General features: G+C 42.0%; 1 protein-coding gene across 1 annotated transcript in view; it reads right to left on the reverse strand.

Annotated features, from left to right (window-relative positions):
* plxdc2b (plexin domain containing 2b) overlaps positions 1–18,710 on the reverse strand; it is a 109,994-nt gene that overhangs the window by 39,428 nt on the left and 51,856 nt on the right. The window contains 2 exon segments of the mRNA XM_030756794.1: positions 3,667–3,736; positions 7,473–7,619. Coding sequence (XP_030612654.1) covers positions 3,667–3,736; positions 7,473–7,619 — 217 coding nt within the window.

The following is an 18,710-nucleotide window of genomic DNA, read 5'->3' on the forward strand; positions in this document are numbered from 1 at the left end:
TGACTGGTTGACTATTTCCAGAATAATCAGGTTAATTAGTAATATGATTTGGTATAGGGCAGCACGGTGGCGCAGTGGTTAGCACTGCTGCCTCACAGATAGAATACCATCTGGAAGGCCTGGGTTCGATTCCACCTTGGCCCAGGCCTCTCCCTCTCTCTGTGTGGAGTTTGCATGTTCTCCCCGTGCTTGCGTGGGTTTCCTCCGGGTACTCCGGTTTCCTCCCACATTCCAAAGACATGCACTTACTGGGGTTAGGTTAATTGGCTATTCTAAATTGCCCATAGGTGTGAATGTGAGTGTGAAAGGTTGTTCGTCTCTCTGTGTTGGCCCTGTGACAGGCTGGCGACCTGTTCAGGGTGTACCCTGCCTCTCGCCCTATGACAGCTGGGATAGGCTCCAGCCCCCCCGCGACCCTGAACAGGATAAGCGGAAGCTTTTAAAGAAAAAGAAAAAAAAAGATTTGGTATAAAAAATGGCAGATGAAAAAGTGGCAGAGGTCCAGACAGCATGGCTCCAGTTTCAACCCTTAAAAGGCTAAATAAATAAATAAACCCCCAACTAAATACACACTTGTCTGAAAACATAAAGCCCAGGGTTGAAAGGTTTTATTTCTGGTGCAGCCTGTGCTTTCTACCATCAGCAACCCCCTGAATACAGAATCGCACTTATTTGACAGTCTAAAGAAAATCAGACAGCCTCTCAATACACTAAAGAGGTGAAAGCTGTGGGGCGCTCAATAGAGAGGCAATTCATTCATTATGGCCATCACTTACAGCAGTAGGACGCTGGACAGAACACGACGGACACCAGAGAGAACAACAGAGAAGGAGAGAGAAATAATGGAAGGAGAGAGTGTTTAGAAAGGAGGAACAGAACAAGACATTTCTTTCTTTGAGAAGCTATGTCTATGTGTGCTGCTTCCCAAAAGTGCTGAACTGTGTGTGTCCAAGAAAAACATGAGCAGGAATTAGAAGTCCCACCAGACCAAAGCTTCACTTTATTGGATGCTGTGTTTAGACAAACTTTGTTCCTTTATACTGAGCTGTGTTTAATTTACAGGCTATCTTCTCTTCATCACAGCTATTTTGAGCAAAGAAGAGGATTCAAACAGACATTTTATGAGTTTTTTTTATGCAAAGTTTGTTTTTTAAAAATAGAAATTTAATGTCTGCTTTTTTGTTTTTATTCAATTTTTTATGTATTTATTTTTCTGTTGAAGCTAGTTTCAGCTGCTCCTTTATTCATAAGGGGTAAGCCGATAGCCAGTCCATTATCACAAAACATAAAGCACTTTATATTTCACAACTGTGTTGCTGCGTCAAAGATCCTTGGTGACCCCACCACCACTTATGGCAACTATCACAGGCATGAGAGGCCGGTAATTCTGGTAAGCTGCTACATGTTATGCTAAGCAGCTGCAGCTGTAGGCACTGATATCTTCCATCTTGTGGAAAAGTTAATTTAGTGCAACAAACAAGATGAATATGTGGATATACCAGAACTTTCTCTAACTCAGGAGGGCCCAAAAAACAAACAAACAAAAAAAAAAAAACAGAGCTAGCAAGGTGGTGGGGGTGGTTTTGAGGGGGAAAAAAATCAGAAAAAGTGTTTTTTAGTCAGGGAGTTGAGATCCTTCACTTTTCAAGGGACATTTTTAACGTAGTATGGCCTAATGTATAAAGAGATTTTGGTGATACCACACTATATATTGTATTATGACTGGGTGTACAGGGATGCCTGCTATACATATAGAGCAGCGTTGCTGTTAGCCCCAGTTGGGGGGGGACTCAGTTTTAATAAAAAAGCTTGGCATTTGCTGTCTGCTTGTTGTCTGCTTTAATAATATTTCATATGAGTTATTGGTCCCAGGAGTTTAAACACGAGAAAGTGTTTGATTTATTTATTATTAGTTTTGAAAGGCCCTTTTTAAGAAATTATTTTTGTTTCACAAAAAACAAAAATGAATGAATGACTTGACATAACTGCCCCTAGCTAACAGCTGGGGGGTGGGGCTTCTATGCTCACAGCCAGAAATGTATCGGTGACGTGATCAACAGAGTGTTTATAGCAGTCTGAAGCTCATTATTTGAAATGTTGGCCATGTCTAATATGGGAATCCACAATGCAACAGTATATAAGTGACAGGAAAATAAGGAAAAGCATAGTAGGTCCATTTTAAGTTCTTAGAATGGGGGCTTTTTGAACTTTAAATCTAGATTCACGGTATCAAAAAGTCTTAAAAGCACACTTGGACCTCAGATGTGTATCAAGGCACATGCCAACCCAGTCTTGTTGCCTGGATCATTAATGTGTTTGAGAATTGGCTGCTTTACTGTTTGGAAAGTAACTAAATCTGAATGTAACTGTGCTGGCGTTCTGTCACCCTCTGTTAAGAAATGTTCTTTTCCAGCAGAGTTTTCAGCATAGGAAGCAAGAAAGAAAAATATCTGCTGAAGTAAAAAGTCTGACCTGCTGACAGAAATGAAAGCAGGCAGCAAAGATGGTACAGTGATGAGAAGAGGGCGAGCTGACTGATAGGCCCCGAAATGGAGGGATATGAGGAGGGCGTTTCAGAGACAAAGGCCCCAAGGCCTGCGAGAGGCAGATAGCTGCCTCCTCGTCCTCTGCTTCCCCTCTCCTCCTCGGCCTCGTCCTTCCATCTCTGTCTGGAGAAATGCTAATTCCTGTTATCACTCCAAGCTAGTAGTGCCTGCGCCCATCCATTCCTCCTCACCATCATCCAGAATGTTTCTAAAGCCTGCTGAACTTTCCCCAGTGATCAAGGATCAAGCAGGGAAATGAGACACTGATGAGAATGATGATAAAAGACACAACAGATTATTTCTTTATTATTCCACCGACAGTTAAACGCAGCACAACATCTCTGAAATAGTTGAGTAAGAGCAGGGCTTTAGTCTTTGATGTGATAATAGCCGGTTGGGGTGTTGCGGTTTTGCCATCAAGACTCAAGTGGAAAATTGCTTTGCACACTCTGGCGAACACATCTGCAGCGTCATGTGTCTCACCCCCACATACACATCCTCTGATACCCCCACCTCTTTATCCATGACTATCAGGGGGTGCTGGGCCACTTGGCAGAGCAACTGCTGTCTCCAGTCCAAACCCACTGGTCTGGTTTCTCCTCCAGTTAAGTCTGGTGTGCAGCGCGTTGGGAGTGGTTTGTTTTTTTATCCCTTGCTCTAGCAGACTATCCCATGGAGGTGAGAGCTGCAAATGTCTTGTATCGTTGTCAGCGGTTTTGTACTGTGGTTTGTGCCAGACGAGTTTTTAAACCCTGAATATTATGATTTTGTTTCCAAGAAGCAACTTCTGAAGAAATAACTCATTGTTTGGTCCTTTTCAGTATTTAGGGGTGAGATCCCTTTGTACAGTAGCCACACCACATCCACAGGTACACCGAGCATCAGAAACACATTCAGACATGCACATATGTATGCACGCAAACTGTGGTTTTCTTCCCCATTTCATAAATGCCTCTGTATTCCAGACTCATTTCATAAATCTCACCACATTCCCCGCTAAACCCCACAGCAATAAAAATCTGTCTGTGTACAGTATAATATACCAAGCAGATACAGCATGTCCAATAATAACACTAATAACTACTATTGAGAGCAAAGGGCAAAAGCAGTGTTCACTTACCGCCAGTCGCCACTGTGATTTCACGCAGGTAATGTCCATAAAAAGGAAAATCGAAGGACAGATTAACTCTCTGTAAAAAAAGAAAAGTACAGATGACCTCAGTCAGGCACATAGAGGTAAGAGACAGAAAATAGAAAATAACATGTCTACTTTGCAGGGTAATCATTGGTCCTTTATGAAAAAAACAAACTAAAGAAAAACAAACAAATAATGAACTCTGTCATAGTTTTGCTGTAAAAACTTAATGTAAAAGTTTAATAAAATGTTTGTCTATGAAATATACAGCATGCCAAGCAATAGTAGCACTTTTTTAAACACTCGTGGAAAAATATTCACATCTCTATCTATATATGTTATCTGATTCGTTATCTGTATGTGTCTATTTAATTGAAGTCCTTTTCCACCTATGAAAGAAAAAAAGAAGAAATATTAGGAATTTGCATCCCTTATTTCCTTATATTTTGCTTGCAAGGTGCCTTTCTTGTCATTTTTAAGTAGTCTTGAGCAATAGTTCCCCAGGCTTTTTGAAGGTCTTTCACAAAAACACACAATTTGTTCCTATTTCTTCAGTTGAATCTGTGATAAATGCCAAATATAATGCAGTTTGACAGGCATAAAATAGCATTTTTGCACCACCAACATGATTCCCAAAGAGCTATTAGCTGAATCCTTGGTATATCTTTGTATAGTGTGTGACATGTCTTTAAAAAATTTGAGGAAACTGGACAAGTGAAGGACAAAAGAAGAACTAAAAATAACTATCTACAGCAGGTGAACAGTATCTGAAAGTCATGTCCTTAAGAAATCAGAATAAAATCCAGCAAAGACCTGACACAGGATCTTAGAGATGTATCTAGCCCTTCAGTTGATCCATCTACTGTTCAAGCCTCATCAGAAATAGTGGCTGTCAAGAAGTCATTTTTAAGGAAGGGAAACAGGAAGAAAGAGCTGAAGTATGTCAAATTACACAAAAAATGGACTGAAAATCAGTGGCAACAGGTCTGATAGAGTGATGAATCCAAATTTGATATTTTTGGTTTGAGTTGTCATCAGTATGGTCAGAGGAAGTCAGGAGAGAGGTGCAACAGTGAGTGTCTACAGCAATCTGTAAAAAAAATCAAGAAGCCTGGAGATCTTTTCTTGAAGACTGCTTAAAGAAATTACAAGAAAGCTGCCTAAGGAAGTTTAGGCTGTGTTGAAGAATAAAGGTGGCCATATTATATAATGACTTTCAAACTCAATACAACCTTTTTTTTTTTGTCTTACACACTGCATTTCCATATGTAGTGGTTTACACATTTACCTAACCAGTGAAAGATCTCAAATGGTCTCAAGTATGTGCTCATGCTAATGTTAGCATTTAGCTCAAAGCACTGCTGAGTGCACCCTCACGGATCTGTGAGCATGGCTGTAGATTCTCGAGGTTTAGAAACTTTATGCTGTTATTGGGGGGTTGTTCTCCACCACTTCTCACAGGATATCCAAATATGTAAACAATATTCTTGAGGCATGCCAAACTTTTATGCAGGGATGGGCTCACACTCTACTTAAAAATATTTTCACATGAACTAACACACAATAAAATGATCTTTAAGAGACTATAGGGTAATCAAACATGTACCCTCATGCAACTCATGGTTTACGTATTTGTTATTTTAGCCCTGGGCTGAAAATTATTCCAATCACTGTAAGAAAGTGTTATGGAGATGGACAGTCCACACTGTTCCTAGATTGTGCCAGAGGGAGAGATCTTGTGGCACACCACGCTGAATCTTACAGACCGTAGAGACAATCCAGAGCTTAACTTTTCTGCACTTCGGTAATGAAGCCAACCTCTGTGGCTCTGTTTTGTTTTATGACCTTATTAGCCAATTTCTTTCAGTGACCGGGCCAAAGTGCTGGCAGGCAGCATAGTCTGGTAGATCCCTCTGAGTATTATGCAGTTTCTCAGGACTTTAACTGTCATCATAATAAAGTCTATTTGTTTAAAATGTTAGTCTGCTGCGGCTGTGCCACAGATCATTTCACCACAGATGGTTTTCACTTCTGTCTTCGCTCCAATCTGAAATCAAATTATTCAGCCAAGAATTCCAATGTCTCCTTTTGACTCCGAATTCCTCAGCTGACCATTGATTTAGGAAATTCACTTACTGATTTTTTTCAGACTAAGACAAAGTCAGAGAACCTTCCCTTGCTACTGTTTACAAGAACGCCTCGCTTCTTAGCCAGGATGTTTGGTGGCTAAAATGAATAGCTTGCCTCTGACTGGATGGCTCAATCCATCATCACATGTCTGAAGGTAAAGGAGCAGAATGCACAATGTGGGACTCGATTCTGTATCCTCAGCAGCTATTGTTCACCCGAGGCACTTTCTCTCTCTCTCTCTCTCTCTATGCTGCCATTCTGCTTTGTTTCTCAGTCTACCGCTGCCTTGTGTGACTCCATCAGTATGCAGCTCACATGGGTCACCTGCTTGCGCTGAGGTGGAAGGAAGGGAGCTTTCCAAGTTCACTGCAGAGATGCTTTTAAATGGTAAAAATGCATAAAGAAGATTTGGCTGTTTTTGGCCTTATGTTCACGTTTTTACCAGGTTGGTAGATGAAACAAAAGTACTGTGGTCCTTCCGGTCATGTTTGTGTAGTGACAAGAAAAACTTCTATTTCCAGACGGGACTTTACAGTTGAAAATATCCATACATCACATATACGCACAACTACTGTGAAAACTGTGACAAACAGAATGATGACTAAGCAAGTTAAGAACACTCTTGAGGAGGTAGGAGTATCATTGTCAAACTCTACAATCAAGAATGTGAATGGAAATACAAAGGGTTTATAACAAGACTTAACAATGGTTAAGTCAGTCACCTGATCTAAATGCAATAGACCATACTTTTCAGTTATTAAATATAAAACTGAATACAGAAAGACCTACAAACTGAAGGTGGCTGAAGTAAATCTGGTTACTTCCACGGGTTCTTGACTTTGGGCATTTATTGACTGCAAATACATTTTATCCAAGTCTCTTCTTTAAAATTATGTTTGTTTGTTCAATTAATTTTGAGCCTCTGAAAATGGGGGACTGTGTATAAAAATGGCTGCAATTTTTCATTAAAGAGCTAAATAAAACCCCTTGAATTAAAGCTGAAAGTCTGCACTTCAATCACATCTTGATTACATGATCTAAAATCCACTGTGGTGTGTACAGAGTCCAACAAATTATGGACCGACCTGTAAGCTATAAAGTAAAATGTATCAGTAATAGGATGATAATAGGATAAAAATCATTCCTCCGTAAGGAAAATTTGTTAGTCTTATTGATATTTCCTAGTGACTTTCACTGTAGACAATTGTAGTGATGTCATAAGAATCAATAAAAATCAGTGCTACAAAGTCAGTGTTTAAATGTCTTAAAATGTTATACAAAAGCAAAGATACTGTAGGTAGCTGATACAGGGCAATATGTGGCAGCAGCAGCTCCAGATGGAGTAAAAGGTCCATTTATGAGAAAACAAACAAATAATAAAAAAATGCCAACATCTGTGTCTAAAGGATCTGTGTCTGTGTTTCCAGGCAGCTCTGTACAAAGAATTCAAGGTGATTAACTTCAGTGATAAACATATGGTTTATATGTTACTAGTATTGTTTGTGAGCTGCAGGTTACCTTGTTCAGGATACTATAGTGATAGTTTATAATAATAATCTGTCATAGTGAAATACACACATTTGATGGATGTTTTTTTTTTTATATCAAATGTCTTTAAATGTGCCAGCATCAAGAAAATCTCCTGATGTGTGTTGACTTACCGCGGCTTGTCTGTGTGTGTTGGACAGAATCCCGTGGATCTTCACTTTGTCCTTGTCCATCTGGTCAATATTTACCCACAAGTTCTTGCTCATTGGATCTGATGGGCCGTATGTTTTTGATGTATAGTAGTTGTGATCTGTGTCCTCCTGAAGAATGAAAAAAAAAACAAACAAAATCCATCCAGTGAGTTGGAAAGACTGTGAAGAGGAATGTAAATAAAGCTCAAAGGAAAGAGTAGATATTGCTGAGCTAATTTGTGAATTGCACTGATTAAGTTTGTGTCCTTATTATACTGTACAAAGAGTAGGGAATATAAACACATTTAAAAATAGACATCTTGCAGCTCACTGTTCCTTTTAGCTGTCTAATGCACAGTTACCGCTAAATAAATTCAGTGACTTTCATTATTTTTAATTTTGCTGCCAACCAAATTACCTGCTAAATTAGATTATAACATTCTCTGTCCTTTCATTCAACCTCCTTCCTTTAAAGCACACTCAGCACATGTGCTGCTTTTAATGTTTCCTAATCAAATTAAATAACAAAAAAAAAAAAAAAAAAAAAATGCAATCAGCTCCTTTGACTCTTAAAAAGCCTGCAAAGTCAGGACTGCCTTTAATAACAGAGACATCCATGAACATTTATAAGCTGTCTGAGACAGGCCTGTCTGCTTTTATTGTTTCCTGTGCAGAATTAGGAAAAATGCTCGTGTTGTCTGTTTCCCGCAGGGTCAAATGAGATACCTTACAGCTGTCTTTTTATTTGAAACACTGTTAAAGTTAATGTTTTGCTGGATGTGGAGTCAGGGAAGTTTACACTACGTCTGACTGTGATCTGACTAATAGGAGCTCACACAGCTCTGCAGATACTTTGATATATGGGTGGTATTATTCAGAGCTACTGTGCTTTGGTTGTCAAAAGGCCACGAGACAAACATTAATTAAAGCAAAATCCTTCCCTGTTCAGTTCGTTTTGCTTCAAGGATTCATATTTCCCCTCAGAGAGTTATAATCTAATACTGCTATTCAATATTCAGCCTGCTATATAAGACGAGGGGAGATAATGTTTCAGGGCTGGCAAAGCCTCTGTGGGACTGATAAATATCTGAATCCCAAATGGAGTTCAGTCATGTAGGTGGTGCTACTTTTGATTAATGTGTACATTTAAACAAACATTGCCAGAAGCCTTTCATCACAGCTTAAAGTGCAGACAGACCAGGGAAGACCAGGGATGAAAGCCCCTCCAGGCAGTCTCATTCAGCACATTACTTCCAGAATAGAAAACAAAGCCACTTGTAAAAGACACAAACGCAGGGCTGTAAAGTTTCCTGCTAATCAGCACAGGATGATTTTGATCTCATGCAGAGGGCTCCAGGAAGATGCAGGCTCCTCAGAGGTGAGAGGGGTCAGCCAGCAAGTTCTTCATCTCAGGAGGAGGGTAAAGGGGACAGTGTGCAGGGCGCCATCCTCCAGCTGGGTGTAGGTGGACATGAAGCTGTAAGGACTTTTCGAGAGCATAACAAACACAGCACAAGGAGCATGACCAGATAAAACAGACTCACACACAAATAGTTTTGGTGGGAGGTTGTGGGAGGAAGGTCCTGTTTCTTTAAACCAGCCACAAAAATTTCCAGCAAGTAAAGTGCAGTACTCGAAATCACTGTGGGAAAATACAAACATGGTGAGAAATCTGCTACCGCTCTGGTCTGCTTTTTGGATGGCTTTTATAGGAAACTCAAACAGGTAGGCGCCAAGACAAAGAACAGACAATATCTCTGCTCAATTAAATTTCAGTTCAGAAAGTCAGTCGAAGAGCCCAGATTCAACTAAGATTCTCTGAGCCGAGCCTTCTTCTGTCTTCATAATAACACCTATGGCGCTCATGGTTAAATTATAACAGAATCTGAAATCAGGAGTGGCAATACCTCTTCTTACTGGCAGTGCCTTTCCCTCTAAGAAACCTGTGTGATAGTAGCTCCTTTGTTGTGGAAAGTTTGCAATGAGTGTGTGGTAGAAGTAGATGCAGCCACAGTGATGTGCATGCCGACAGCCGGGATTAAGTTACTGTAATCAACCATGTAGTGTCTGGATATGTCTCAGTGTAACAGCTATCCAAATGTTCTTTATCATCTCTCTTCATTCTCGTCATCAGGCAGAATTTGTCTCCAAAGTAAAGGTTCCCAGTGAGTCAAGTGAAAGTTAAGACAGCACCAAGTTAAAAGTTAAATTCAGACTCTGAGCAAGAACCAGCATCTCATTTATCACCTAACATGACAAACTACCCCATCTGAAGCCAGCAAGTGATACAGAGATTAGAGATTTCACTTCATGGTTTCATTTATGTATATGCATTTACTTGTTTAAAAAAAAATTTTTTATTTTTTATTTTTTATTTATTTTTTTTTTACTTCCGGCGCCGCGCGAGCAGGCAGCCAGTTTCAGCAGCTCCGCACTAATTCCGTGCTTTTTCTCATTTTGTTTAGTATTAGATGTGTTTTTGTGTTTCTGTATCTTCTGCTCTTTTTCCTCATGATGGAGCAGACTTTTTTTTTTCTGGAAAACTTTGTTTTTATTTACCCTTTTTATGGTGTTTATGTTTGGAGACTGCGAGAGTGGCCACGCTCCTATTGTTTACTCTCGGGACCAGCTGATCTCCATCGGGCGCTCCGCTGTGCCTACTCCTGCTGAACGACTCGATATTCCCCGCGAACTGAGAAGGAAGAGACGCGGGAGACGTGCGGGCATAGGTCGTCGTTGCCAGGGGAGAAGGTACAGGCCCGTCATCCCGTCCATCATCATGGGAAACGTGAGATCTCTTCCCAACAAAGTGGACGAGCTGGCGGCGCTAACGCGACATCAAAGGAGCTACCGGGAGAGCAGCCTCATGTGCCTGACGGAGACGTGGCTAACCGAGCTAACCCCGGACTCACACATAAACATGGACGGCTTTCATTTGATCCATGCCGACAGAACCAAGGAGAGTGGTAAGAAGAGGGGCGGGGGTCTGGCTGTGTTTGTAAACGATAGATGGTGCAACTCCAGACATCTAACCATCAAAGAGACGCTCTGCAGTAAGGACATTGAACTGCTCGCTGTTGGTATGAGACCGCACTATCTTCCTCGGGAGTTTTCACATGTTATTGTGATAACTGTGTATGTGCCACCCTCTGCTAACGCTGCTGCAGCCTGCGATGTCCTCCATGCTACTACCAGCAGACTCCAAACACAGCACCCACAGGCCCTCTTTCTGATCTCAGGGGACTTTAACCACGTCTCCCTGTCCTCCACTCTCCCCACCTTCACCCAGTATGTCACCTGCCACACCAGGAATACCAACACACTGGATCTACTGTATGCCAACATCAAGGAGGCATACAGCTCATCACCTCTGCCTCCCCTGGGGGGCTCAGATCACAACCTGGTTCATCTCCAGCCTGTGTACAAACCCTTGGTACACAGAGAACCAGTTGTGACACACACAGTGAAGAAATGGTCTGAGGAGACTGAAGAAGCTCTGAGAGACTGCTTTAGCTCCACTGTGTGGGAAGAGCTTTGTGCCCCCCATGGGGAGGACATCGACAGCATCACGGACTGCATCACTGATTACATCAATTTCTGCGTGGAAAACACTGTGCCCACCAGGAGGGTACGGTGTTTTTCAAACAACAAACCCTGGATCAACTCTGAAATAAAGGCTCTCCTGAAGGAGAAGAAGAGAGCCTTTAGATCAGGAAATAAGGAGGAGCTGAGAGCCGTGCAGAAGGATCTGAGAAGGAAAATCAGGGATGGAAAAAACATCTACAGGAAGAAGATGGAGGACCAGCTACAGCAGAGCAACATCAGTGGGGTTTGGAGGAGTTTGAACTCAATTTCAGGCCACAAACCAAGCCCTAGGGTTGTGGGAGACTTAGAGTGGGTTAACAACCTGAACCAGTTCTTTAACAGGTTTGACCAGCCACCCACCCCTCCCCCAGCCCAGTCCCCCCCTGCTGTCAGCCCCACCATCTTTAATGACTGCCAACCTTTCTTCTTCTTGGGACCTCACACCTCTCAGCTCTCAGCCATCACCCACCCCCTTCACTTCTGAGGACTCCATCTCACAACCCCCATCCCCCACCTCCATCTTGTCCCTCTCAACTCATCATGTGAGGAAGGAGCTACGTAAGATCAAGGTGCGAAAGGCTGCTGGTCCAGACGGCATCAGCTCCAGGCTCCTGAGGTGCTGCGCAGATCAGCTGTGTGGCATCATGGGATACATGTTCAACCTGAGCTTGAAGCTGGGGAAAGTACCACAACTGTGGAAGACCTCCTGTGTGGTACCGGTACCAAAGACCAAACATCCAAAGGATCTTAGCAGCTACAGGCCGGTAGCCCTGACATCGCATCTAATGAAGACCCTCGAGAGGCTGGTCCTCAACCATCTACGCCTCATGGTGTCGTCTTCGTTGGACCCGCTGCAGTTCGCCTACCGGCCTGGCATCGGGGTGGATGACGCCATCATCTACCTCCTGCACCGAGCTCTGACCCACCTGGAGAAGCCTGGAAGCACTGTGAGGATCATGTTCTTTGATTTCTCCAGTGCTTTTAACACCATCCAGCCAGGACTTCTGAGAGACAAGCTGGAACTGTCAGGAGTGGACCACCACATCTCCGAGTGGATACTGGACTACCTCACTGACCGCCCACAGTACGTGAGGACACAGGGCTGTGTCTCTGACAGGCTGGTCTGCAGTACGGGGGCCCCACAGGGAACTGTGCTGGCACCGTTCCTCTTCACCCTCTACACTGCAGACTTCTCCATCAACTCCCCACGCTGCCATCTGCAGAAGTTCTCTGACGACTCTGCCATAGTTGGCCTCATCACAGGTGAGGATGACTCAGAGTACAGACAGTGGACTCAGGACTTTGTGGACTGGTGCCAGCGGAACCACCTCCTGATCAACGCCGCTAAAACCAAGGAGCTGGTGGTGGATTTCCGCAGGCGCAGACCCACCACACGGACACCGGTGAACATCCAGGGAGTGGACATTGAGATAGTGGACTCTTATAAGTACCTGGGTGTTCACCTAAACAATAAACTGGACTGGACTCATAACACTGATGCGCTCTACAGGAAGGGTCAGAGCAGACTCTACCTGCTGAGAAGGCTGAGGTCTTTTGGAGTGCAGGGGACACTCCTGAAGACCTTCTATGACTCTGTGGTGGCATCAGCCATCTTCTATGCAGCAGTATGTTGGAGCAGCAGCTTGTCTACAGCTGAGAGGAAGAGGATAGACAAGCTCATCAGGAAAGCCAGCTCTGTCCTAGGATGTCCTCTCGACTCAGTGCAGGTGGTGGGAGACAGAAGGACTCTGACCAAAATAACATCACTGATGGACAAGGTCTCCCATCCCATGCATGAAACTGTTGCTGAGCTGGAGAGCTCCTTCAGTGACAGACTGCTGCATCCTAAATGCACAAAGGAGCGTTACCGCAGATCCTTCCTCCCAGCAGCTGTAAGACTTTATAACCATCACTGCTCCCAACAAAAACCACAATAGCCTACACAATGTAGGATAATATATAATATACTGTAAATAGTCCGGCCTGTTAAGGTTCAACACACAGGCACATCATGTACATTGTATATAGTGTTATTATTATTATTAGTAGTATTAAGGTTAATATTGTTTGTTGATTTTATATATATTCTTTTCTTAATAGTGTGAATTATTATATCTTTATTTATATTTATAATAACTGCGGCTGCTGTTACACCCAAATTTCCCCTCTGTGGGACAATAAAGGCTGTTTCTTCTTCTTCTTCTTCTTCTTCTTCAAAAAAATTAGACTTGAAGAGCTTGATTTGAATAGAAATGAATGTATGTTGTCGAGCCATTAGATAATGTGGGCTGGCACTGAGATAGGCAGATCTGCTGGGATGGAGGCTGAGCATCACTTCATTGCCTGCCAGATCTAACGCTATGAGTGATTTAAGGGAAGAAACACAATGCACTTCAAATCTTTTGCAACACTTTGCCCTTTGGTCTACCCAAGTATACAAACAGCCATATTCATGGAAATGTTCACTATCACTCATATACATGACAAAATAACACATCTCATCATGAAAGCTGTCTGCGTGGTGTTAAGTCATGGGCGACATTTTGACAAGTCTAAGCCTAGAGAAATCCCTTTAAGGTAAAGTGACTGCAGAGTCACCTTCATACGCACACTTGCATTTTGAAGCACACACCAGGACATAAAGACAGCTGACATCTTTCATAAAGCAAAATCCAGAGAGGTTGCTAGACGTCCCACTCACTAGAAAGAGAAAGCAGTTCACAAATCACTGGTGACAGTATAAATGTAAAGATGTGGAGCAGAATATCTTGAACATATTATTATTAGAAGCTAGATCTTTATTTTCAGCTTAGGCTATGGTGTACCTGAGTTGACCTCTGTAGTCCAGCTTATTCTACCATTTAACTGTTTAAGTCTGTTTTATACAACGGTTATGCAGTAAGGGATTTTAAAGGAGTCCTATTATGCAAATTTTACAGCACTACATTTTTCATTCTTGGACTTTAGAGTTGCTTTGATTTGCAAGGCAAAAAATGGACCTTGCTGCAACCCCTCAGTCCATTCTCTGTCTGTAAAAAGCTATTTTAGCTCCCCTCCTAAGACGTCCTTCCCTTCAAGTCAACTTTCTTTGGGCATGTTTAACATTAGCATTCACTATTGTAACAGTTTGCACTCACCGGCTACTTTATTAGGTACATCTGTTAAACTCTTTGTTAACAGAACTATCTAATCAGCAAATCACATGGCTGCAACTCAATGCATTTAGGCATGTAGACACGGTCGAGATAACCTGATGAAGTTCAAAATGAACATCCGAATGGGGACAAAAGGTGATTTAAGCAATGCTGAAGGTTGTTGTGGTTTCTGATGCCAGATGAGCTGCTCTGAGTATTTCAGAAACTGCTGATCTATTGGGGAAAAAAGAAAATATTCAGCGAGCACCAGTTTTCCGGAGCAAAAATGTCTTGTTGATGCCAGAGGTCATAGGAGAATTGCCGAACTGCTTTGAGCAGGAAGGCAACAATAACTCAAATAACAACTTGTTACAACCAAGGTATGCAGAAAAGCATTTCTTAACGTCTCTGAACAGGGTACCACTCCTGTAAGCCAGAGGCTACAATTTGCACGGATTCACTAAAATTGGACAATAAAAGGTTGGAAGGGGGGTGATGATGCTTGATTTCTGCTCCAAAAATTGGAAGGTGGGGTCAGAATTTGGCATAAAAATCATGAAATCATGGATCTATCCTGCTTTGGTATGGGGGATATTTTCTTAGCACACATTGGGTCCCTTAGTACCAAATGAGCGGTGTTTAAACACCACAGCCTACCTGAGGACTGTTGCTGACCATGTCCATTTCTTTATGACCACAGTGTACCCATCTTCTGATGGATGCTTCCAGTAGGATAAAGTGCGACGTTACAAAGCTCAAATCATCTCAAACTGGTTTCTTGAACGTGTCAATGAGTTCACGGTATTCAAATGGACTCCAGAGTCACCAGATCTCAATCCAACAGAGCACCTTTGGGATGTGATGGAACAGGAGATTCACATGCAGCCAACAAATCTCCAGCAACTATCATGTCAATATGGACTAAAATCTCTGACGAATGTTTCCAGCACCTTGTGGAATCAACGCCATGAAGGCAAAAGGTAGTCAAACTCAGTATGAACAAGTGTATATAAAAATGCAATTATTAGTTTCAGCAAATTTCCAATGTGTACTCAAACACAATGGTCATGTGTGCATTACTAGTGTAAAAAAAGTTAAATCAGCCCTCCTAAAATAATTTTCAGTAAATACACAAAATGTATTCTGCAATACATTTAGAAACATGCTGCCTTGTAAAAGTATGACAGTTATATTTTTTTATTCACACACACACACGGATCTCACTGGGGATAAGTTCCAACTGACCCTCTCAGAGCTGCAGATGTGGAGAAGCTGCCTTAAAAGCTCACAGGAGGCTGAACAGAAGGCGGTGAGAGGAAGAGAAAGGAAAAGCTAAAAAGGTGTCTCTTAGCTGCAGTATTTAATCTCTCCCTCATAAACTGAAATACTACAAATAGATGGAGATGGGGAAATACAGTAACTGCTGTTGATAATGGACCAATTTGTGGCTCTCGTGTACAAAAACAAACTGCTGTAAAGATTCTTTCAGAATATAAAACTCAACCCTGATTCACTCCCATCTCTGTCTGAGGCAGTTACTCAGGCTGCCCATTACATCAATATTTCATTATACCGAGATCTGAATATCTGGGCCAACATAGTTTCAATGCTGAATGGCTAAATGGTAAAGTAGATCCAAATAAAGCAATTTAGCACTTCGAGATTATTCTGGGTCTTTTACTGAAGTAAAATAAGTTGTTTAAACTGAACTGGCCCTGAGGAGATAGTTTTGGGTGTGATTCAGTTGGGTTTTTCAGAGAATGAGAGGAGAGTACACTAAAAACTGTAATCCCCTCAACTGTGATCATGTCTCTGCTGTAGCAGGACTCGAGCTTTGAATAAATGATTCAATATGCTGGGATTAAGATGCACATCTGCCAGCTTTCTTTTTCCCAAGACAACACTATCGTGCACAGTTAAATCACACTGAAGCGTGTTTGAAAAAGCATTTAAAGGACGCCATCGCTCATGTGTGCAGCTCTTCTTCAGTAGATAATGCCTATCATCCATTATTTATTGCCACAATTCTTCTTCTAGTTTCAGCAGCTTGGTGGTGTTGGTATGGAAACATCAACATACTGGTTTGTGCTGTGCCAGACTATTTCAGACCTGCTGTAACAGTAGAATGGAAACTGAACTAAAGGTTTATGATGAATGCAAAATGTTGGCCTGGGCCTGAATTGTCCCTGAATACTCCAAGCTGGAGTATAACCAAGCTGGAGCCAATGATAGTCAAGAGAACAGCAGCATTGTGATATTCTATTTAGTGGCACAACAAATCTTTAAAAGCAGATATGTGAACATTAATATGCTGAATTTGTAGGCAGGCAACCAGGTCTTGTAGTGATACTGGCTGTTTTCTGGTATCTATTTTTCACAATAATCAATCAAAACACATTTGAGTGAATTTTAGCTACATGCAGGCAAACAGCCTATTTGGACAAGAAAATAGGAACACACTGGCAGATATGCAATCTCAAAACAGCTGGACTTTGTCTCAAGATGATTCAGCTTCAGTTTATCTGCATCTATAGTCAGAATACAAACAATCACCAGAGCAAGGAACCATCATCCCCACAGGTAGACCATTGCTGAAGGGTTTCCAGCTTGATCTACAACTATGAATCAAATAATTGATCAGTTGCACAACATAGAAGACAAAAGAAAATAATGCATACAAATCAGTAGGAAAGAGCAATTATGGATTATAATAACTGAGCATAACATTAGTCCAGTTAAACGGATTCAAGCTTAGCCATAATTCAGGCACATCAGCTGATGGCTCAGCTAACACTCTTCTGCTCATCCTATTGGCAGATATCACATACCTGCACTACTTAAGTAGCTTGTAGCCTGCCCAAAGTTGCTGCTGTCTCTGTAAGCTGCTTTGCAACCCACCACCACCACAGCTCCTTCATTTCACTGTAAATATGACCCTATAAAAGCCACATATGCTATCACTGATGGAAATCCTAAGGTGGGAAAAGCAGCGGCAAGACCCCCTCATGTGTGTTCTTCTAGTGGACAGACAAAGCCGGCCATTTAAATCCACCTGGTTGGCTGACATGTTAATTGACAGACACAAGACCAGTGGCAGCACTCAACCTGATCAGTCTGAGTAGTCAGGCTGCAGAGAACCACATCAACTGCTAAAGACCTCTACTAAATATCACGATTACAGTTTCAAAAAGCAGTGAAACAACTGGAGAATAAATTCAGTAAGCAGACTGAGTTGAATCCAGGCATCTAATGTATAATTCAATGTGTACTCTCATCTGTGGCTTTACAGTAGAATTAAATTCGCAAACTGTCTGATGTGGGTGCTCTTTAAAGCGATTTTCATGGACTCAGATATATACAGAGTGGACTACACACAGTACCGGCTGTCTTTGTTCATCTGAAGAAGTGACTACAAACCAATGTGCTGGCTGACCCACTGAGGAAAGTCTACAACCGTACTGCTGCAAGGTAGAAACTTAAAACTGAATTTAAACAAGTGAGGGTTCATCCGAAGAGCACTTCCGAGCTGCAGCAGCTGCTTGAGATGGTATGGCATTACACAGTTTAAACGCTGTGCAACATAAAGGCAGTAAACATCTCCTTCCAAACACATTATCCCCTGGGAAACCTTTTAACCAACTTGACAAACCAAAACACAAAACAAACAAATTAGGGCAGGTTCTGAATATGGAGTGCGGCAAGGGTAAAAGTGGCACTGGGAATCAAGCAAAGTAATGAAAATTAGCAAACCGAACGACTTGCTGCCTCGCTGTGTGAATTCTCTCCCTTAAGAAACACAAATAAACAGTGAATGTAGTGAAGCATGTAACCGCCAAATGCCTCCTGAGCTGTAAAGTCTCAGACATCCAATAACAAGTCTCTACCATAAACCACACCCCTATTACTACACATCAAATCAAGCTACACAAACACACAAGAAGAAGCTGGAAGGATAAACCCCCCAAAACTGATATATTTTTGCTGGCAATCTGACATGCCTGACACTGGTTAAATGTCAGGATGGGCTGCAGTTCAGCGTCGATCTGAATATCCAGATGTGAACATAAGTGTATATTTTCATCTTAGATAGGCCACAAAGAGTTATATGTCTCTCTTGGCTTCTCTCTGTGTTGTTGCAATATGATAAGGCATTTGAAAAAGAAGCAGTCTGCACAACTTATCATCTCAGCAGCTGCTGCATGCCCTCCGCATGTGTCTTTGCGCAGTCTGTTTTATTCCTCATAAAGATAAGATTTGAAATGTTGCCTCTGACAGCCGGAAACCACGAATAAAGTAAAGCAGAGCTTTTCAAAATGCAAGACTTCTTATCTTTACTTGTTATAATTTTGTCGGCTTGATTGTCTACTCTATGAATCTGTTCCTTTTCAGTAAACACACCATCCGTCCACAGTGTAGCTGTCTAAGAGGGATTAATCCTCAGTTGCTCTCCCTGAGGCGGCGTCTTCCATTTGTCTCACCGAGGGTTTTTTTTCTGGAATTT

The sequence above is a fragment of the Archocentrus centrarchus genome, chromosome 20 (assembly GCF_007364275.1).
Source record: "Archocentrus centrarchus isolate MPI-CPG fArcCen1 chromosome 20, fArcCen1, whole genome shotgun sequence".
In the NCBI taxonomy this organism is placed as follows: Eukaryota; Metazoa; Chordata; class Actinopteri; order Cichliformes; family Cichlidae; genus Archocentrus; species Archocentrus centrarchus.